At 45.4% G+C, this 21,979-nt stretch overlaps 1 protein-coding gene and 1 non-coding gene across 16 annotated transcripts in view; one reads left to right on the top strand and one right to left on the bottom strand.

The window, feature by feature from the left end:
* Nucleotides 1-503: 503 nt before the first annotated feature.
* Nucleotides 504-21,979, bottom strand: part of MTMR3 (myotubularin related protein 3) — a 141,186-nt gene continuing 119,710 nt past the window's right edge. For 7 of the 15 annotated variants that reach the window (XM_038575610.1, XM_038575608.1, XM_038575607.1 and 4 more), the window contains 12 exons: nt 20,641-20,846; nt 19,979-20,110; nt 18,878-18,989; nt 15,612-15,807; nt 14,624-14,809; nt 10,822-10,992; nt 9,379-9,524; nt 7,189-8,593; nt 5,996-6,106; nt 5,462-5,550; nt 4,652-4,678; nt 504-2,731 (listed from right to left, as the gene is read on the bottom strand). In XM_038575610.1, coding sequence (XP_038431538.1) covers nt 2,560-2,731; nt 4,652-4,678; nt 5,462-5,550; nt 5,996-6,106; nt 7,189-8,593; nt 9,379-9,524; nt 10,822-10,992; nt 14,624-14,809; nt 15,612-15,807; nt 18,878-18,989; nt 19,979-20,110; nt 20,641-20,846 — 2,953 coding nt within the window. In that variant the 3' untranslated portion in view covers nt 504-2,559. Of the gene's footprint in view, nt 2,732-3,718; nt 3,832-4,651; nt 4,679-5,461; nt 5,551-5,995; nt 6,107-7,188; nt 8,594-9,378; nt 9,525-10,821; nt 10,993-14,623; nt 14,810-15,611; nt 15,808-18,877; nt 18,990-19,978; nt 20,111-20,640; nt 20,847-21,979 lie in introns of all 15 variants that reach the window. The other 8 variants (XM_038575617.1, XM_038575619.1, XM_038575612.1 and 5 more) reach the window with 5 other exon arrangements.
* On the top strand, nt 13,032-13,138 carry LOC119866266. The gene has a single exon (XR_005379588.1). It is a non-coding gene; the product is annotated as a U6 spliceosomal RNA (small nuclear RNA).

Genomic DNA, 21,979 nt, shown 5'->3' with positions numbered 1-21,979 from the left:
CAGGGTCTCCCTGCCCACCCACATGCTACCATCCAAGAACAATAGACAGAGCACTTCCAGCCACCTCCCCCTGCCCCAACATCTTCTGAGCTCTACCGCATGCTGGCCTCTGTGCTTAACCACAGCTGCAGATGCAACCGATGCTCCCCAGGGCGAGGGGTGTGGGGGAAGCCTAGAAGCCAGAGGTAGTTTTATTTACTATATTTACTATGGATGCTCAGTTCTTTGGACGAAGAAAAACCCCTAATTGTTAAGATGCCTGATTGCTTTGCCTTTTTAGCTTTACAGATGTTAGGGGCAAAACCATCAAGGAAAATGTGTTTCAGTGCCTGGGCATTGTAGTACACCTCCTTGCCAAGATCCCGAGTAGAATAGAAAGCTGCAGTTATCCTTACCAAAGTTCAGTTTCCCGGTATCACCTCATGCTGCTGCTGTGTAAGAGGGAAAAGGTATGAAGAGGGAATAAACCACAGGGCAAAGAATTAGAACGTGTTAGCAAATGCTACCATGCGGAACACTAAACTTTATTCACTTTATTTATATATTTAACAGTTCTAAAGTATTTACTTCTTGCTTTGACAAAAAATGAAAAATATAGGAGCACTCACTGACTCCTCTTTAGGAGAAAAGGGTTATTATATGTACAGCTACGGAGAGTTACGGTTCCTCCTTTACATACAAAGAAAAATATTAATAAAAAAGTGCTTCATTGATCGAAAAGGGCTAAGAGCTGCAAGCATTTATTCACACTGTACATCAGACCCAAGAAACCCGTATCATCACCTCTTGGCACCTGTCACTAGGAACTGCACAATCTTTAATTAGACTGACTGACTTCTCCCTACCTGCACGGCCAGACCACACAGAGTGCGGAGAAGAACTACACCCTGTTTCACTAAATTCAAACTCCGAGCAACCTGCTGCCACTGGGAAGTCAGAGACGTGCTCAGATGCTCTTGGCTTTGCCTGGACTGACAGCTCCAGGGTAGGCTCTGGGCCACGTCGTAACCACACCCAGGCACACACAGGAGCCACCTTCCTGAGACACAACTTTCCTTGGCCAGGGAATTGCTTCCAAAGGATCAGAGGGTTCCCTGGCCTCACCCCCATCTGCTCACCACAATCCACCATTACCAGTTAGCAGCTTTTAGCAGAGCCAAGCATGGCCCTTCCCCAAGAGGGAGGGCAGGCACAAAACATGGATGCCAAGATTACAAAGCACAAACCTAAACTCTTCTCCACCCTTCCCCCACACTCACAAATATTCTTGATTTAAGGCTCTTTTTGGACCACATCAAAGCTTACTGAGGAAAGGTGCCCCAAATCTCCTACGGGCTGTGTCACTTTTCTAAAGAACCCTGCAGAGTCACCAAGTGGCCCCTCACTGCTGGCCAGCAGCACAGGGGCAGGGCAGGGGGACTGATGGGCCCTTCCCACTGCCCCAAGAAGGGAAGGAGGAGGAAGGCTGATTGTATGGGACATGCTCCCTTTTCCAGAGGCTTGCACTCTCAAAGGCTGATTCTACCCCTTAAGGGGGAGATCCATGATTTGTTTGGTTTGGGAATGGGAAATTTTTGGAACCCTGAGTCTGGATTTCCCTGTGCTGGTCAAGGAAGAGAGATTGTTTGGGGGACCAGGCCCCAGAAGGGGCTTCCAGGTGTGCCCGGGCTCAGGGCAGGCTTTGGCCTTGGCCACGGCAGCAGGACACTGCACTCTGGCCAGTCTGCACTCTTATGCCTGAGGGTGGGAAGTGCTACACAATCTGGCCGAGGGAGGCATACTTATGACAGTGAAGGGAACCCTAGACTATCTAGAGACAAGTTAAAAACAGAATCCCATGCAAGAGAGAACATGCTGGCACCCCCATCCCCAGGCCCTCTCACTTGCCTCAGAGGATCAAACACCTTCCTTCCTCAAAGGGGGGGCCTGGAAGAGTTCTGTTTATTATGTGCCCTTCCCTCCAAATGTCGATCCCATTTATCTGCGAGGTGAGACTGGCCGGGCTCCTCTCAGGAGGTAGAGGGCATTCGGGGCACTGCTCCGAGGGAAGATGCTTCAGCCTCCTCAGCAGCAAAGGTTTTTCCATTCAGTTCTGATGTGGCAGTGGCATGAGGAATAGTCAAAAACATCAGCCCTGGTTTGCTTCCCCATTCACTATATCTCGGGCCTCCAACTCCTGACTCTGACCAGTCTCCTCCCATCCTGAGGAACCAAGCTAACCCTCAGCATCACAGGACAGCAGGCGGCTCAACAGTTACAGTTACAGGGGGCCTGGCAACCTCTGGTCTTCCATTAAAAAAAAAAAAAAATTAAGACAACCAGGGGACTTCTTTCTTTTTTGGAGGCAGAGGGAAGATGGAGAAGGGAGAGGAAAGGGGGGGGGGGGGCAGAAAAATCAATCTACAATCCAGTGGTACATCCCAAATTTCTGTCACTCTGCACAGGTGGTTGGTTCCATGCCCCCATTCCAAAGTGCACGGGCCTCTCGGTCTGCCCAGGCTGTGTGGGCCTGTCAGAGGAACAGCAGCTTGGCCTCTGCTCGCCCCAGGTCACTGAGCTTCAGTTTGAAGTGGCAGCAATGGGCTTGTCCAGTTCAAGGTCAATGCTGGAGCTTGTGGGATGTAGGCTGCTATAGCAAGACTTGCATACTCGACTGGGTTCAAAGAGCTGCTGGCTGGGAACTGGAACCTTCTGATTACAACAACTGGAGCAGAACACATTCCCACAATTCCTTGAGATGAAAAGAATAAACAAAACACAGTTAGTTTCAGTAGCAGGTATGGTGTGGGGAAACCAACTTTAGAAGACAGAACTTTGTTATATGTAATTCGGATGTGCTGGAGACTCCTCCAAGAGTGAACCATTTCATTTGTCTAGCCCAGGAATAAGCCAAGTGTGTGTGTGGGGCATCCCTGCCTAGTACAGTTGCACACCACTGTGACTTTAGGGCCAAGGACACTTGGCTGCCTCACCATTATGGCTCAAGGTTACCAGGTATACAAGAGGATGCTGCTCAAGAGAGATCCAAGGAAAACAAAAGGGCCCAAGGCAGGAGCAGCTGCTAGATCACTGGCTAACTCTTGGCCCAGAAAAACCCAGTTGGCCAAACTCACCTGGGCACTGGCCTCCGTGTAGCCTGTGGTCACAGAGAGGCCAGAGTCCAATGGAACTACCTCCGAGCCCCTCAGCTGAGACAAACTACCTAGCCTAGCTGGGGAGGGAGGGGCCTTGTCCAACTTGCTATTTTTCCAGAGGCTCGGAGGCAGCAACATGGAGAACAGACTATTGCCATCTAGAACTGCCCTGCTGCCAGCATGCAAAGCCAGAAGACAAGCAACCAGTGACACATGCTCAGGGTGAAAGGACAAGAGTACAGATGAACACACGTGCACAAACAGCCCCCTTATTAGATAGGTGTCAGTCAATTATGGCTCATTCCCCTGCCCCCATGCAACTACCAGGGACTATCAGAGCTCCACCTGAAGGCCTGACTGTACCAGGCCCCAAGCCTCCCTTCACCTCCTCCACTTGAAAGCCTGACTCTGTGTCCATGCAGGACAGGTACACACATCCAAACAGCTGCCCTTCACCACTGAAAGGAAAAGAACTGGCAGAGGGTAAGTTTCTGCCCATCTTACAACCCCACTTTGTTAGGCCCTAAAGTACAAATCAACCTCAATAAACCCAAGAATGGGAGTCTTCAAGGAACCTGACATACCAAAGACTTGGGGAAAGCAGCTGAAGCGAAATCCTCTTCCTCAGCCTGTATCACTCACTACCTTTTCATTTATGCTCCTCAGAATACAAACCCCCTGCTGAATTAAGAACCACCTGCACACAGAGGAGAGAATACTAAATACCCTTTGGGGACATAAAAAAACAAACAAACAAAAAAAAAAACCCCACACCACACAAAAAGGAAAGGCTAGACATGGGGGAATGGAAGGACAGAACTAAAACACACACAACTTCATCTTCTAGAACGCAGTAAGCACTTCATGTTTCTGGAAAGCATGAATCGGCAAGAACCTATGGTTACACAGAAAAATCACCTAAATCTACTTTTGAATGTTTCCATCTATTTAACCTATCTGCTGGAGTCCATCCTGATACGAACTGGATCAGGTAAGCTTTTCTATCTGGCTTCTTTCAGGGGGTCCTGATAGACCCTAAGTGGAACCCTCCACTAAAGTCTTCCATGTAAAACAGTTCTCTGGAAAGACCACCTCTGTTCAGTCCTGGTCTCTTTGTTTTTTTTTTTTTTTTTTAAAGGCAATGCTCTCTGACTTGGAGATCATGAAGCATCATTCTAGCATCCCAATGAAGGACTAACCCACAAGAAATAGCTCTGAAAACCCAACTGGCTATGCCACAAGACCAGCCCCTGCTGAAGCACTGCTTCTCAGGCACGAGCCAAGATGGCTGAGCTGACCTATGTGGTCAGGAGGGGAGTGTATAGTTGCAGCCTGACTCAGCCTTAATAGTCTCCTCAGCTGGCTGCTTTGGTTTCCCCCCAAGCCCACCTGCCTGCCTGCACTCCTAGCCCCGGGCTTCATCCCAATGAGTGCAGAGAAGGGGAAATGGCAGCGTTAGTGTGGAGAAGTTATTATAGATGTGCAGACATCACAGACAGGTTGTTGCAAATGCTCACCACGTTTGATCAACACGGTCAGTGTCCCTGCAAGGAGGGGAAAGAGAGCTCAGAGGAGAAGCCAACCAAAGACATTTGGGCTTGGGGTGCAGGGTAGGGAGATATACAGTCCTAGAAGCATCATCACTAGACAAAGAGGTGGTTCCATTTTCTACCTGGGTTCACTCATCTGGGTGAGCTATGGTCAGGATTCAGATAAAATTCCTGTCCCAAGAACACTGAACATATCTATATAGTTGCCACCTCAGCTGGGGCAAAGCATCCCTAGCAACTAACTACCCCAATCAAGAAGAAAGAAGTCACAAGCCTTAAGGATTGAAGACTATGTCATGTCCTCAGCTGTCCCTACTAGTTTCCCACAGCTAGTTCTCCTCACTACTGGCACAAGGAAAAGTTTAGGGTCAGGGAGCAGGGTAAGGAGTAGGAAAATGAAGTTCCCTGCCCACAGCAAGAAAACTTTTGCTCACTGAAGCCATTCTGAACGGGAAGAAATGGTATTCTAGGAATAAGAAATGGTAATTTGGGTGGTGGCTGTTGCTCTGCTAATCCAGGAAGCAAAACAGACACAAGGGGTCATCATTTGCACATTTTAAAATTTAGTCATGATCACTCTGAATTGGAAAAAGACACCAAGGGCAAACACCAATTTTAGAGGCCCAAAAAGATAAGCTGGAGCCTTGTAGACCCCAGGATCTGCCTCAGATGGGACACCGCCAGCCAGACACCCACATTTCTCCAAGCTGCAGGCTCTGTGGGCCAAATCTCAGCCTCCAAATCCTGGCCCACCCCACCAAACCCCCCAAATGGCACCTGCAGTGGTGCTTCCTGCTGGCGAGCCAGAAGGCGCTGTCGCATGCATAGCAGTGGGCAGCCAGGTGGTCAGGTAGCCAACGGGTCATCTGTAAAAGAGATGGGACCAGGTTAGTGACAGGAGATGGGCCATCCAGCTGGAGCCACAGAGCCATGCTGGGGGCAGCAACAGTCACAAAGACCATATTGGCTCTGGTGGCACCAGCCCAACAGGTTGATGTCAGCAGTACAAGAAAGGCGTCCAAATCGTTTCCCTAGAGGGGACTCCAAACTCCCCTGAGATAAAGTATCAGACAGCAGCACCCTGGGTCACTATGGCAAGGCTCTAGTTAACAGAGACAAGGTGGAGAGAGGACCAGCTTGCTGAGTCTCCCTGGGTCAGAAATTCTAGGCTTGATGGGGATTCACAGAGGCTCAAGGCTAAGTGTGCTATGAGGTTTTTCCTTAGCCAGGGGTACGGGACAGGGATAGGGGTGGAGAAGAACCATAAAACAGTTGCATGGACGGCACTCAGAACAGGGGCTGAGCCTGTACCTCCGTGTCCTGTTTATCCACCTGCTCCCAGCTGGCTTCAGAGAAAATCTCTGTGCTGCAGCGAGACAAACAGTTCTGATCCAGATTGCTTTCCGAGTCGGGGATTGAAGTCTGTTGGCAAACAAACAGAGCTGAACAGAATGAACCTGGCTTGGTAAGGAAGGGAGCACCGGGGACTCTGGGTGGGCCTGCCAGATCTGTAGGCACATCCGGCATCAAGAAATGGGCTGAGCAGGTGCAGAGACCGGGCTGGACTCAGGTGGAAGAGAGATACACAGGTCTAAGGCTGTGCGCGGTGACTCTGCAGTGGAAAGATGGGCCTTGGGTTAAAGGAAGTGAGGGGGACAGAAGTGATCAGGATGGAGTGTGAATTCAGTGTCAGCTGCTCCAATGAGTCCGTTAATCCGACCCTGCCACTTACATCTGCGTGCTGAAACTGAGTGCTTTGGGCATGTCCTCCTTTCTCTGAAGGACTCTTTGGGAAAATGAGAAACCATCATTAGTATGAAGGAAACACTGAGAAGTCAGTTTGAATTGAAAGTCATTGGATGAGCCCGCCTTTAATGTACGCTGACTGCTTCAGAGCCAGGCTCACGCTTGTACTTGAACACATCAAGTCAGACCCAGCCAGTGAGGACAGCACCTCCCTTAGAAACTCCCCATCACATAGCACCACTTCCAGGCCCCATCAATGCTAACTCCTCCACAGTGCCAGAAACTAATCCCTTCTCCCCATTTCTACTGCCATCACCCACCACAGGACAGGTACAAACATCTGTTAAACTAAATCTTCATACCTACAGCTTGTGTTTGGGGGCAGTGGCGGGGGGAAGGGAAGGATGGAGAGGGAGCCAAGTTTACTAGTTACTGGGGAGGACAGGCATTACAATTTGACGTTGCCCTACTAATGTCATTCTGCCCAGGAGTTCATGCCCTTCCTTAAAACGTGATCCTCTCTTCCTTATCCTAACTGCCTAAACAGGACACCTGTGGCAAGTAAGCAAGGCAGGAAATAATAGGCAGACTGCCATTCACATGGCTGAGGCTGATCTCCAGCCTCTCAACAGGACTACTCTGGACCTTAACAATTCTTTTAGAAATCTGTGCCAATCACTGTGCACTGGGCACAAAAAGCGTCCAGCCTCAGTGTGCCCTCTCCTTGGGCAGCTATCGAGGCACCGTGGTCTACTCACCACTTCATCCCCAAAGTCCCCATTGAAACGTAGGGAGCTGGTCAGGTACTGGCTCTCCAGGCGACTCCTGAGCTCCTGCACTTGTTTCTTCAAGGTCTCCACTTCCTGCTGGTGGCCTGACTCAATCTGACGCAGGCGCTGTTGGATGGTGTCTGTGTATACAGGCATGCCATCATCGTCCAGGTGGCTGCGCGAAGGCTGGTCGGGGCTGCCCGTTGTAGATGGCCTCCCCGAGTGGCTGTGCAGCCACTTGTGGTGCAAGTTCCTTGAGTGTAAGTGGGCAGAGTTGCAGCTTGTAGCAGACAGCTGGCGGCTCAGTGAGTCCTTGCTCCTACCAGCCTCCCCATTGGTGCAGTGCCCGTTGGGGGTGGGGTGCTTCTGGAGGGTGCTAAGCCCTGGGGATTGCTCTAAAGCCTTATTTTCAGTCTCTGGGGCACCATTGCACACAAGCCCCTCTTTACATTCAGCTAAAGGCAAGGCACAAGGAGAATGCGTTGGGCTGTGGGTGCTGCCAGGGGAAGTCCTATGTACCACAGATCCCACTTGGGGCCTCTCAGCTAGGCTCTTCTCTGAAGGCTGGGGCTCTGTGGCTTGAGGAAGCATGTCCTTGCCACTGAACCAGCCACTGTTTACCAGGCAAGGTCTATGATGGCCTTTGGGCCCACTTTCTGACTTGACTTGATCTTCTATTAACATGTCCACTGAACTGTCCGTGCTTGGTCCTCTGGCCTCAACTGGGACTTGGGAAGGCAGCAGAGAACTTGACTGTGAGGTATCATAGCCAACTTTTGTATCTACTGGGATTGGAAGAAATGCCTCCTCTCTTTCCTCTGTGATAGCTATTCGGAACTGTTCCACAGGGACCTCCTGGGCATCCTCTCCCCTGGGGGACTCCTGGAGAGAACCAGGGAGAACACTGTGCCCACCCTGTTGCTCAGGAATACCCTGTGAGAATCCAGAAAGGTTAGTGCCGGGATGGTTCGCCAGAGGAGCATCACCCAGTTCTGGTTCTTGAGGAAGGACAATGGCTGAGCCCTCAGGGGTCTTCCCCTTTTCTAAGAGAGCCTCCTTTTTGACCTCCTGCATCTCAGTGCTCCCCCTCTGGGCAGGCTCCTCTATCCCGCTCTCCTCTTTGGTGGCCTCTTGCAAAATGTTCTCCATCTGCCCCTCGGCCACTCCAGCTGCTACAGACAGCTCAGCACCGCCCAGCACTTTGGTTGGCTTCCCCAGGCTGTCAGGATCAGAAGGCTCCTCCCCGGGACCAGCCAGGCTGCTCAATTCCAGGGAGCGCCTGTGCTCCTGCCACTTCTCATTCAGACTTGGGTCACTGCTGCGCCGGCTGGCTAGAGGCACTGTGTTGTCACAAGCTGTAGTCAGATTGTCAAATGATCTAGTCTTTGGTAGCCTAAACAAAAGGAGTTTGAGGGAATGAGAATGTGAGGCTGTTCAGATGAAAGCAGGAGACAACTGATTTTAAAAGGCAGTTGTTTCATAATTGGGTCCATAGTTATTCAAGGATCTATGGCATCTCTAAAGTGAGGCTGAGACAGATGGAAAAGCAAAGTCCCAGCAAAGCCCTTCTTCTAGTCTGCAAATTTCTTCTTATCCTCCACTCACCCTGCCCAACCCCGTGCTCACACAAACTAATAGCAAATGCTATTTTAAAAAAACATTCATGATGCTGCTGTTTTTCAACTATTGACAAAGCAAAGTAGCATTGCTGATTTTTCTGCTATTAATGTAAATAATACATTAATTTATTTAGCAGTCTGAATTCAATAAACTTAATTCTCAAGTGGCAAAGCCAAACTTTCTATCATCTGATGGCATCTGCCTTTTTGGCCTAAAAAGGCAAGTGACAGCAGAAAGACAGGAAGGAGTACAGTGCAGTGGCGGAAACTCAAGCCAGAGGGTCACAAGGAACTCAGAGGTTTACTCCATCACTGAGAAGCTGCTCGGTGCATGCAGCAAAAAACAATATAGTGACAAGGCCCAATGCCCTTCAGGAAATGAGGCTCTTAATGGCCTTGTAGCCTGAAACCCTTATACTTTCCCTGAGAAGACTTCAGAGATCTAAGCAAGATGTGTGGAGCCAGATAATATCATGATCTCTAACTATGCCTGGATGAGTCTACACAGAAGTACACCCAGGTAGGACTCCAGGCCTTGGCATCAACCCTCTGGGCTCACCGGCTCAGGGGCGGATCATCAGGGCTAGTGCCAGGTGCTGGATATGGCGCACAGCTGTCATCCACGGGGGTAGACGGGGATGGGCAGGGCAAGTACACTGCACTCCACAGCATCAGGTTACGCACGTGGCACACAGGATACAGCACCTGAGAAGAGAGCAGTGAGGATATAGGTTTAAATAAGTCCCAACAAGTCTTTAGAAATGAGGGTCAAATGTAATCACCAAGCTGGAACATTCACCAGGTCTTGTACCACCTGCCACTTCCCACTCTTGTGGGTACAAAAATCCAAGAGGAGTTTTTACATCTATTTCTCATTAATTATTTCTTAGGTCCCCTTTATCAAATGACTGATTTTCATATCAACTTAATTTATTGCTTTTACTGCATATGAAAGTGAGTCACTCCACTAGATGGTGACTGTTTCTTGGTATAATAATGTGGCTTCAGAAGACACTGTCAAACCTGTCCTATAGGATCATTTTAATCATGTGAAAAGAAGGGAATTTTCTTCCTGTATTGTGACTTCTCCAACAGGCAGAGTGAAAAGAGAAGCAGTTAGTGTAAATCTTTCCTTTGACTACTTAAATAGAAGCATATTACCAGTCCAGCAAAGCAATATAACCTCTAATTAGCCTCCTTTTGACTTTAGAATTTAATATGCATTTTTGACAAAAGGAACAACACAGATGTGCGTGTCTCCTGTCCTCTGTGTAACAGAAGGTGTTCCTTTGAAGAACAAAGTCTTGTGCAGCCTGGGTGTCTCAGCGGTTTAGTGCTGCCTTCAGCCCAGGTGGGATCCTGAAGACCTGGGATCGAGTCCCATGTCAGGCTTCCTGCATGGAGCCTGCTTTCCCTCTGCCTGTGTCTCTGCCTCTCTCTCTCTATGTCTCTCATGAATAAATAAATAAAATCTTAAAAAAAAAAAAAAAAAAAAAGAACAAAGTCTTAAAGGGCCTGCTAGTTCTCCATGTGAGCAGAAAAATCACACAGACACACATGCTAATGTCATACACACTTTTCTGCAGGAGCTGCAGTACCTATCATCACCTGATGACACTGGAAGGGTGCCAGGGGTCTGGTGGCAGCTCCTTCTGAGCTATCAGGCACATCTAGCGGACAATTTAGGTTCCCCTTCCACTTGTTAGAATATGCTAAGAGTGAGTTAAGCTCTGACAGAGATGCCAGAAAAGATTTGTGTCTGGAGTGGCAAAATAAAGATGTATATTAAATCAAACCACCCTGAGCAAAGAGTGGGCAGAAACAGGTCAGAGCAGCACCTGGAAATAAGCCTTTTTTGGGACAGATGGAAAAAAAATGGAACCAACCCACCTAGAGACAACAGAGATGCCTCTGAGAAAACAGTCTCTACTGACAAAGGCACCCATATATCACCACCCCCAAACTCCTTCTGATCAGAGAGGAAAGGCTGAAGGATACATACGGCTTCTGACTGAGAGGAATACAGTAGGTTTTTGAAAGCCTTGTTGCCTGCCCGAAGCAGTGACCACACAGAACATGTCCGCTCCTGAGTATGCTTTTCTCCTCTCTCCTTGGCGTTGTTGCACAGGAATGTTCCAAACAGGCAGGAATAGGTATGTTGCACCAGTTTCACCTGTGGGAGTCCAAAATAAAGCAATAGGGTACACATTCTCTGGGGGAAGGGTAGCCCCACTGAGCACCCCCTTCCCCAACATCCCTAAGAGCACCTCAGATCCGTAAGGATGGGGGGAACCAAGTAAGCCACACCAAGAGCTGCCTCCTCACCACACCAATCCCTGAGCGCCAACCTCAACCATAGCATTCCTGAGTCAAAAGAGCAAAGAGAGATTGCTGGCACCCTCTCTCCTCTTAGGCCTCCCTGGTAACCAGTCTGGAGAGTCCTAAGTTAATAGGCACACCCCAGAGGACAGATATATCACCTGGGTACAGAAACAGGTCAGTGTGCAACTCAAGTCTGAACTGAGAACGCACTTCTTTTATTATTCATTCATTCATTCATTCATTCATTCATTTTGAGAACGCACTTCTAAACAACTTTTCACTCAACAAATCATTCCTGAGCATCTGACATACCCCAGACATTTCTATGGGGCCTGGATAGGCAACAATAATCAGACACCTATCCCGCCCTGATGGAGCTGGTTCTAGTTGTAGGGGAGGGGTGACCATGCTGTGGACCACAATTAAGGCAAGGTGAGAGGGACAGGGCACATACGGGCAGCAGGAGAAGTGAGAAAGCAAGTTAAGAGGGTATCTCAGGGGGAAATGCTCCAGGCAAAGGCAACAGCCAGCACAATGGTCTTGACCGAGCAAGTGCTTACAACTTCCAAGAAAGAGAAGTAGGCTAGTGTAACTGAAGGACATTGCAGAAGGAAGGCAATGATAGGAAATGAATCTAGACAAGTAATGTCTAGGACAGCTCTGCAGGCCATTTTAATGACTGATTTTTACTCTGTGTGAAATGGAGTCATTGGAGGTTCTTGAGCAGAGGAATGACATGGTCTGAATTATGTTTTAGAAGGATCCCTCTAGGGGAGCCTGGGTGGTTCAGTTAGTTAAGCTGTGGGCTCTTGATTTTGGCTCAGGTTGTGATCTTGGGGTAGTGAGACTGAGCCCCATGTCAGGCTCAGTGCTTATCAATGATGTGCTCAGCAGGGAGTCTGCTTGAGATTCTCTCCCTCTCCTACTGGCCCTCCCCCTGCTTGTGTGGCTCTCTCTTTCTAAAGTAAACAAAGGATCCCTCGAGTTGGTGGGCTGACTCTCCAGAATTGGGGCAGAAGATGGTGGTAACTTGGACCAGTGTGGGAATAGTAGAAGACAGCAAGAAGTAATCAGGTTTTATTTATTTATTTGTTTATTTATTTATTTATTTATTTATATTTATATTTTTATTTATTTATTTTTTTTAAGATTTTATTTACTTGACAGAGCACACAAGAGCACAAGCAGGGGGAGCAGCAAGGGGAGGGGAAGCAGCAGGGGGAATGGGAGAGGCAGGCTCCCCGCTGAGCAGGGAGCCCAATGTGGGCCTCAGTCCCAGGACACAACCTAAGCTGAAGGCAGACACTTTACCAACTGAGCCACCCAGACACTCCAGTATCCAGGTTTTAGACAGATTTTGGAAGTAAAGCTGCAGAATCTGCTGAGAGAATAAAACGTGGAGTATGAAAGAGAAAGGAGAATTAAGCATGCAATTTTCTGCCCTAAATAAATGGAAAGACTGAGTTGCAACCTGGTGAGGCTAAAGACTTCTAGAAGATCAGATGTGGGGATGGGAAGATGTGGAAATCAGGAACCAAGTTTCGAACATGTTAAAATGTTCAATGTGAAATACCATTAGGACATCCACATGGAGATACTGAGTAGTCACAGTTGGGTATGTGAGTCTGGAGTTAAATGGAGAGATCTGAGCTGAAGACATAATTATAAAGATGGGAATCATGAATAGCAATGGACTAGATGAAATCCTCAGAGAGGCAGTAAGCTATAGAAGCACCTTGGAGGCTGAGTCCTGGAGCATTCAAACATCCAGCACTGGGAAAATATGGACAAACAGGAAACAGAAAGGACCAGCTAGTGAGACAGAGAAGAAACAAGGCAAAGTGTGTGTTGGCAGTCAACTGAAGAATAGGTGTCAAGAAAGGTGTGATTGTGCTTGCTTCGGCAGCACATATACTAAAATTGGAACGATACAGAGAAGATTAGCATGGCCCCTGTGCAAGGATGACATGCAAATTTGTGAAGCGTTCCTTATTTATTTATTTATTTATTTATTTATTTATTTATTTATTATTTTTTTTGCGTTCCATATTTAAAAAAGAAAAAGAAAAAGAAAAAGAAAAAGAAAAAGAAAAAGAAAAAGAAAAAGAAAAAGAAAGGTGTGATTAAATAGTACCAAAGAGTAAGATGAAGACAAAGATACAAACTTCCAGTTATAAAATTAAGCCCTAGGGATGTAATATACAGGAAGGTGGCTACAGTTAATAATATTCTAGTGCATATTTGAAAGTTGCTAAGAGAGTAGCTCTTAAAAGTTCTCCTCACAAGAAAAAAAAATTGTGTGGTAATGGATGTTAGCTACTGATTGTGATTATTTCAAAATACGCAAATTTAGAATAATAACTGTGTTGTATACCTGAAACTAGCATGTTAAAGTGTCAATTATACCTCAATTAAAAAAAAATTTCTTAACAAGATCAAGACTGAAAGCAGATCACTGGATTAGCAACATGGAAGTCACAGCTCTGGACCTGACTGGATTGGGTTTTAGAGCAAGAATGTGAAAAAAGGAATTTGAGACAGTAAATGCAGAAGACTTGAGGAGCTCTGCTGTGAAGAGATGAGATACAGGAAGTGAGACTAATAGTTGGCAAGAGATGCAAAGCTGGTAAACGGTTTTGAGGGGATAAAAGGCACTACACCATGTCTGTGTATTAACGGCAACAATGTGGTAGAGAGGGAAATACACCAATGCAAAAGGCAGAGAGGAGAAATGCTGGCACCACGCAACTGAGCAGAGAAAGGCAGTGGGGGCCAGTGCAGCAATGGAGGGAGGGGCTGGAACAGGGCAAGGACAGTGAGTCCTCTGTCAAAGGATAAGGGACAGCAAGTGGGGGGTGGGGTGGCAAACGGATTGAGGGAGCAGAGGATATTCTATTACTTCTCTATTTTAAGTAATCTCTATACTCATCAGGAGGCTAGAACTTATAACCCTGAGATCAAGAGTCACATGCTCCACTGACTGAGCCAGCCAGGCACTCCCATTAATTTCTCTAAGTAGTTAGGACTTCTATCATCTATTTTATTGTTTTAAATTTTAAAAAGACTTTATTTATTTATTAGAGCAAACTGGGGCAGTGGCAGAGGGAGAAGGAGAAGCAGATTCCTTATTGAGCAGAGAGCCTAATGTGGGGCTCAATCCCAGGATTCTAGATCACAACTTGAGCCAAAGGCAGACAGACCCTTAACTGACTGAGCCACCCAGGTGCCCCTCTATCATCTATTTTAAAAGTTAAGTCTAAAACAACTCAAAAGACTTTACGCAAAGCTAACACACCTGGATTCAGTGAATAAACACACACTTCTTACTGTTTTTAATTATTACTGGGAGAAAGAATGGCTTCTCATTAAATTCTAAAAAGAATGCATAGTTTCAGGTGAAAACTAGCCCACAAACATTTGTGTTGACACCCCCCATAATTTTAGAAGGTCCCCAAGATGAAGAATTACAAGCCCAAACTCACAAGGAATGCTTCATTGAACTCAAAAGAGCAAGGAAATTGCCTCTGAAGCTGATGAACGCAGTCAAGCCACTGCAGAAACACTGGGCAGCGCTCATTCAGATCATCGGAGTTCTCCCCATGACCACAACGGTCGGCAAACTTGTGGCCAAAATCCAGCCACTCCATCTCCACAAGGACCTGGAAACCCTGCAGGGAAACACCCAGAAGAGATCATGTGTACTTGTCTATGGAGAAGATGTGACAGCCTGTCAGGACTAACAACAATAATCCCTTTAAACAAACTCCCAGTAAGCCCAAAAGGAGACCCTGACCCAGCCCCATAGCCAAAGGCTCCATGGAACACATGCTTAGGGCAATTTCCCACTTCCCTCAACTCCATTCCATGGTCATCAAAAGGGTACTAAGCATTTATCTAAGCCTTTTTTGAGTCTAAACTTTTAGACTCTTCCATTCACAACACAGCATAAAAGCCACATTTTTTCTAAATTTTTTATTTTTTGATTTCTATATTTCATGTTATACTTACAGTCTTATTTCTAACATCTTTCCCTACTCCAGATTTATATGTATTTTAGGGCACCTTTATGGTTTTTCTTATATCTTTAACGTGGTTCTTTCCGAGTAGGGCTCTTTCTCCATTGAACACTGAAGTGATATCTGGACCCATTATCATAATAAGCATGCCAAGATCCTTCTATAGTAGCCCCATTTTCCTGGAGTAGCCAAAGCTTTTCCAAGTACATAGACTGCAAAGGAAAATATGACTGTATTCTCAATACCTTGTTATTCACAATCTGCTACTTTTTAAGAGGCATATGAAGTGAAGGAGGCACTGCCACATTTTAGCTCAAGGTATAGGAGCAACAGTTTTAATACAAATTTCACTTTCTTTAGACCTAACCACTACGATCAAAACTGATCATAAAGCCCTCCAAGGTTTCTCCCACTCATAACGAAGTACCAAATCCTACTCTTTGGATGCACCCACCTCTATGGTTCGGTAATATGGATCCAGCAAGAGCTTAGCCAATGCCACAATCTGGGGAGTGCGATCCCAGCCATCTGAGCAGTGCGCTAGTACCGGCCGCTGATCACGATCCACAGCGTGCACTACCAGAAGTGCCGACTTCAGAAGCACAGACAGGTGATGGAGCCACTTAGTGCTTTCAAGGGCTGAGAGCCAACTATAAAAATAAAAACAGAAGGGGATAAGGAAATTTGATTTTTATGATTTACTGCATCATGCCAAATACCTGTGAAATTAAAAAGCAATTGCCAAAGATCTTTCCCTCCAAATAAAACACTGCCAATACAAACAAATCTGTCCTTATGAAGCATGTATAAAGATGAGAGGCTCAAGCCCTACTACACAATAGATGACAGCTTTAGAGATAGGACAGTAATAGAATTTTTGTTACAAAAATCTTATGCCTAGTTTCTGAAAATTAATATTTCTCAGTCCGTGGTAGTTACATACCCAGTATAAGAAAAGTAGGGTCTGTTTTTTTTTTTAAGATTGATTTATTTGACAGCGTGCACACACAAGTAGCCAGAGCAGCAGGCATAGGAAGAGGGAGAAGAAGCAGGCTCCCCACTGAGCAGAGAGCCCAATGTGAGGCTCGATCCTAGGACCCTGAGATCATGACTTGAGCTGAAGGAAGACACTTAACTGACTGAGCCACCCAAGTGCCTCAAGAAATGTAGTTCTTTCTGGAGTCTTCTGAAGGAAATTAAGCCACTTCTGATATTGTAAAACAGAAGGTACTTATATTTAATGATCAGCAACTATGCCCAACAAGTTCTCAAAAAAAAAAAAAAGGGGGGGGGGTATAGAAAACTCACACATACAGACATATCTATAAGGAGATGTAAGCCAGATGAACAGTGCAAACAATAGCACCTGCTCCCCACTCTAACCCTGCCACCAAAGTCTTGAATTTCTATTGACTGGAGCGCCTGGATGGCTCAGACAGCTAAGCATCTGCCTTCAGTCAGGTCATGGTCCCAGGGTCCTGGAATTGAGCCCCACATCAGGGCTCCCTGCTCAGGGGAGCCTGCTTTTCCCTCTTCCTCTGTCTGCCTCTCCCACTGCTTGTGTGCTCTAATAAATAAAATTTAAAGAATTTCTAAAAATAAATTAATTAATTAAAATAAAATAAAATAAGATAAAATAAGAATTTCTATTGACTGAAACTAGGTGAGCCCAAACTAATGACTCAAGACTCTCACAAATTAGTACACACAAATTAGTACACAGTGTTATGGGACTTAACAGACTGGATTCAGCAGGGATCTAGAAGAACCGTTTTTCATAAAGACCTTCAGGAAGTATCAGATCTCAAGAATTACCACTTGGAAGTAATCATAAGCGTATCACACTTGGTTTTTAACTATGTTGACATTTGGTTCTTGTGCGCTGTTATGAATTCTACTCCCTACACGCAACACCACAAGCTCTGATTTCTCCAAAATGTGATCAGATTTGTAGTTCCACGGCCTCAAACAAGGGTTGAGAGGCTTGAGTATAGCTGATCTCACCACTACCAGGGCTTCTTTTTACCCTCAAAGAAGTAATGCCTAATGACTTGCTGCCAATTACAGGCAAAACATCACCCTTTTCCTTAATAAAATCCCCACACTTTCATACGGACCAGGTGAGGACCAATTGCATCTTTCTGACTCTAGATTTTAAAAAGAGCTTTTTAAGGCTTTTTAAGAAAGAATTCTAGGGGTGCCTGGGTGGCTCAGTTGGTTAAGCATCTGCCTTCAGCTCAAGTCATGATCTCAGTGGGAAGCCTGCTTCTCCCTCTCCCTCTGCCTGCTGCTCCTGCTGTTTATGCTATCAAACAAATAAATAAAATCTTTTAGAAAAGAAAAGAATTTTAATATATGGAAAATATTTGAGATCAGGTGGTACTGATTCTATCCCTTTCATCATTTTATAAACAGGAAAACTGATACCATACTGATACCCATAATAATTAAGCCACTTGGCCAAAGTCACACAATTAGTGGCTTCTGAGATCTTCTGAGACCTCAGCCAGGCTCTATGACCTATCTCCGGGGAAGAGAGCACTACGTGCTGGTTTCTATAAATGTGTAGCAGATACAAGTTGCTCATCTCCAAAGCAGAGCAGCAAGCTCATTTCTTTGGTCAGGCTTTTTCTCCCAAAGACAACTGCTTCACCCTTTGGGCTGATTCCAACTATGATGAATCTAATCATTTACTACCAGGAGTTAGTACAGGTGGTTCAGGCAGCCATTTGATTGAATAAATCAAGGAATTCCACAAAATTTGATGTGATCAGAACTACTGAACAGAACCCAGGGAAATAGCTATGGGCTCCAGCACAAACATCAGAAAAGAGAAAATTCTGTCTTCTCTGGCACCATTTCTGGCTTCCTTAAATAGTAAAACAGGGGCTTTTATATATTTATCTGTCCATATTTGTTTTACAGAGCAGTCCTGCTAATCTATCTTGTATTCAACCAGTTCCCTTGAAGGGAGGTGGGTGTTACTTCACCTATCTCACTGCAAATGCAAACATTCATTTTTAATAAGCAATAAGAATCTGGTAATAGGGATCCCTGGGTGGCGCAGCGGTTTGGCGCCTGCCTTTGGCCCAGGGCGCGATCCTGGAGACCCGGGATCGAGTCCCACATCGGGCTCCCGGTGCATGGAGCCTGCTTCTCCCTCTGCCTGTGTCTCTGCCTCTCTCTCTCTCTGTGACTATCATAGATAAATAAAAATTTAAAAAAAATTAAAAAAAAAAAAAGAATCTGGTAATATCCTTAATAAATAAGAGGGGGTAGTTTTGGAATCAGAAGCAGATGCAAAAGGAATTCACCAAATGGCAAGTTTAAAGAAAGTTTAATCCTTGTTTGCAACATGATGAATACATTTTGACTCCTCAAGGTAAAATATCCCACCCAGTTCACAGCAGGTGTTACTACAGGATATCAGAAACCACAGGATTAAAAATGAGCCAAAAACTATGTAGAAGAGAAAGAAGAGGTCCCAGGAAAAACAAGAAGGCAGTGCTTCTGAAGACTGAGGTGGGTTTGTGCCCTACATCTTTAAACCTTTCCAAGGGCTAGATTTTTCTCTCAGCATCTTTTGTGCTGCTGTGCTCCTAACACAGAAAGAAGAATGCCCACGGGGACTGAAAGTAAAGCTGAAGTGTACCAGGAAACAGAAAAAAAAAAAAAAAAAAAAAAGCCAACGCAAAATTAAAGCTAAAGCCAATGTCTTACTTTCCCGGATCTGGCATCTGTGTGCATAGCAACCGAAGAGACTGAAAACTCCTCCTAATTGAATGAATATTTGCCATCCCCATAAACACGACTTCACAGTTCGGGTAATACTCTGCAGAGAATAACAATAAAGAGAACAAAAATATGTTGAATTTGAAGCCCACATGGCCAAATTTAAAAGCAGCAAACAGGCTATAAAGCAAGTCCATTATAGCTGCTGACTAATGAAACTGCAATGTTTTGATGCCTATTAGTACAGTCCTTTTATGAGAGGAAAAACATTGCTTGAATTTTAGCTGTTTTTGCAAAAAGGAAAGTTAGATTTGTGAAGATATGGACATAAACAGAAGCTCTTATTTTTTAAGAAAAAGATCTATAGCCTTCCTCACCTCAGGATGACTTCTTGGGCCAAATTTTACAGCTCTGGACTCTCTTGAAAAGAATCTGGCAGGACAGTGCGCTTTGTGCATTCACATTTGGCCTCTGTACCACCTCTTTTAACTTACGGGTGAGGTGGCCTCTGAAGGAGGAGTGTGGAGCCTCTACCCGCTCCATCAGCACACACCTAGCACTAAAGGGGCCCCTCCCTGGACAAAGTCAGCATTCAAACTGTAGGGCTGCTATAGGTCAGGACAAAGGTGCATTGCTAGAGTTCTAGATTTACTGCTTCAATTTCCACCTCAAGTTTTCTAAGTAGAAGCCATGTGGGGAATTTTCTGTGAGGTCAGTGATGAGTAAACCGACTGTCAAACGCAACAAAAAGCTTTTAGAAGGCTGGGATATTGAAGCCACTAAAGCAGCAGCTTCCAAATGTGAACAAGCCTTATTAAAGGGAGAATTTACTTTATCACCCCTATCATATACTCCATTCTGTCACAATGACAAGAAAGACCACCAACACACTATCACCTAAAGGTTGGGAAGGAAGATTTTTTGGTTTTACCGCACCTCCTCCTCCATTTCTTCCCTGAAAAGAAACTACTTTTCAGGGAAGAATCTAAACAGCTTTGCCATTCATTTCAAATTGAGAACTAAGACCACATTGGGCATGGGTTGGACTCACGATAACAGTGTCAGGGGACAAAGCACCATACACCTCACCTGGGCATTCACAGCCTCCTCCTTTGGCTCGGTTCGCCACAGCTGCTGCATAGGAGCGTGCATCCAAGATCAAAAGCTTCTGTGGTTGGATGGCTAAACTTTCCGCTCCTGAAGCATTTGACAGAGAAGAATCTAGGAACATCAGGAGCAGGGATGAAAAACTAAATGAATCAATTTCTCCCAGAATTGTGCAAAATAAGAACCAAAGACACCTATTACAGTACCAAACAAAAAGCAAAATCCCTCAATTAAGTGAACCCCCCCCCCCCCAACCAGAATCCTTGATACATAGAACTTCTCTCTTTATCTTCCGTTTTGCCTACAGTCTCCTTTATCTCATGTCTACATGTATAGTCTTTTAAGGAAGCCTAATGTCTCTTGCCATGGTCTGGAGACACTCCAGATCCCCTATCATATATACCCCATTCTGTCACAATGACAAGAAAGACCACCAACACACTAACCCTCTTAAAACATGTCTAAAACAGTCTTCTGGTTCTCTGTCAAGACCTTGATTCCTCAAATAATCCCATTAATTTAAGCTTCACCCTCTCTTTCCTATGAAACAAATTCTCTGTCTTACAAGGGAAAGGCCATTTCAAGAAAAAGTTCTCACAAATACTCTAAAAACTTGCTGCCATTGGGCCCAGGAAGCATCTTACCAAACTCCACATCAGAAAGGTCTCCCGCATTGGGAAAGTCTCGAGAACTGTTCCTAGTCGACAGCTTGCTGCCACTTGATCGGGAGTCAGAGGCACAAGCTTTGGCTACTGACTGCACCAGGTGCTCATCATCAGCATTTCGCCAGCCCCACCAGCTGACTTCTGGCTGTCCACAGCGGGCAATGACAGCTCCATTACTCTGGTGCCTGTGCAAAGAACAAGACACAACAATTGCATCCATCTCAGTGGCCCCATTTCAAAGCTCTAAGCTCACACAAAAAGTAAGATAGTAGATTTTAAATGTCTTAATGAAGGGCCTGAGTACAGGTAAGTGATGGGTTAGCTTCAAGTCTCCTCAGGGCAGAAATCTTCTATAGCAACAAGAATAAAGAACAAAACCTATCTGGATCTTTCTAAAAAATCCTACAATTGAGAGACCTTTGTAGAATTACCAACAAAATGATAAGCGTATGCTCTTTTAAAAAGCTAATATTCATAAAGTAAACATCTGAATCTTTAAATTTACTTTTGGAAAATCAGGTGACAAGTAATCTACAAATACTACACCAATTCTGCACTCAATAATGAAACATTAATCTCTCCTTTTTAATACTGCACCCGAATATCCTGGCATAACAGATGCTGTCACAGAAAAATTTGTTTTCACAATAACTTCTGAGGGCCCACTACAGCAACTGTGCACTTATGGTTGGCTTGGGGATTCTTTTCAAAGTCCCAAAGTTCTTTCCAAAGGTATCACCTTTGGGACTCAAACACTTACCTGGCCCACAGTGGACTACTCTACAAAATCCCCTGAGACTTCGTGACTCACAAACTGCTCTTACTATAGGCAGATAGCTCAATGCACCAGCTACCTTTCCTTAAGCTCTTAAAATGAACAGCATAAAACCTCAATAAGCCATATTCTGATCCTTTTCTATTTTTTCTTTTATAGATCCTTTTTTAAAAGTTAAGACCACAAATTTTCCTCAAAAGTCTACTTTAAGATGATACTAAAACCCAGTCTTTTCCTAGTTAGGAATTTAGGTAGGCAATTTTAGCAATTAAAAAGTAATAAAAGTAGTATTTGGCAATCAGGAGGTATAAAGTTCCAATAAATCCTACATGGATGAGCTTGGAGTATGTTATGCTAAATGAAGAGCCAGTCACAAAAGGCCACATAGTGTATGATTCCATTTATTAGAAGTGTCCAGATTGGGCAAGTCTGCAGAAACAAAGTAGATTACTAGTGCCCTGAGGCTAGGAGGATTGGGGAGGCAATAGGGAGTGACTGACTACTAATGGGTCAGGGGTCTCTTTCTGAGGTGGTACAAAATGT

Source organism: Canis lupus, chromosome 26, assembly GCF_011100685.1.
Source record: "Canis lupus familiaris isolate Mischka breed German Shepherd chromosome 26, alternate assembly UU_Cfam_GSD_1.0, whole genome shotgun sequence".
Taxonomy (NCBI): domain Eukaryota; kingdom Metazoa; phylum Chordata; class Mammalia; order Carnivora; family Canidae; genus Canis; species Canis lupus.
Note: the sequence above shows the minus strand (reverse complement) of the source record. Positions and strands in the feature narration are given on the sequence as shown.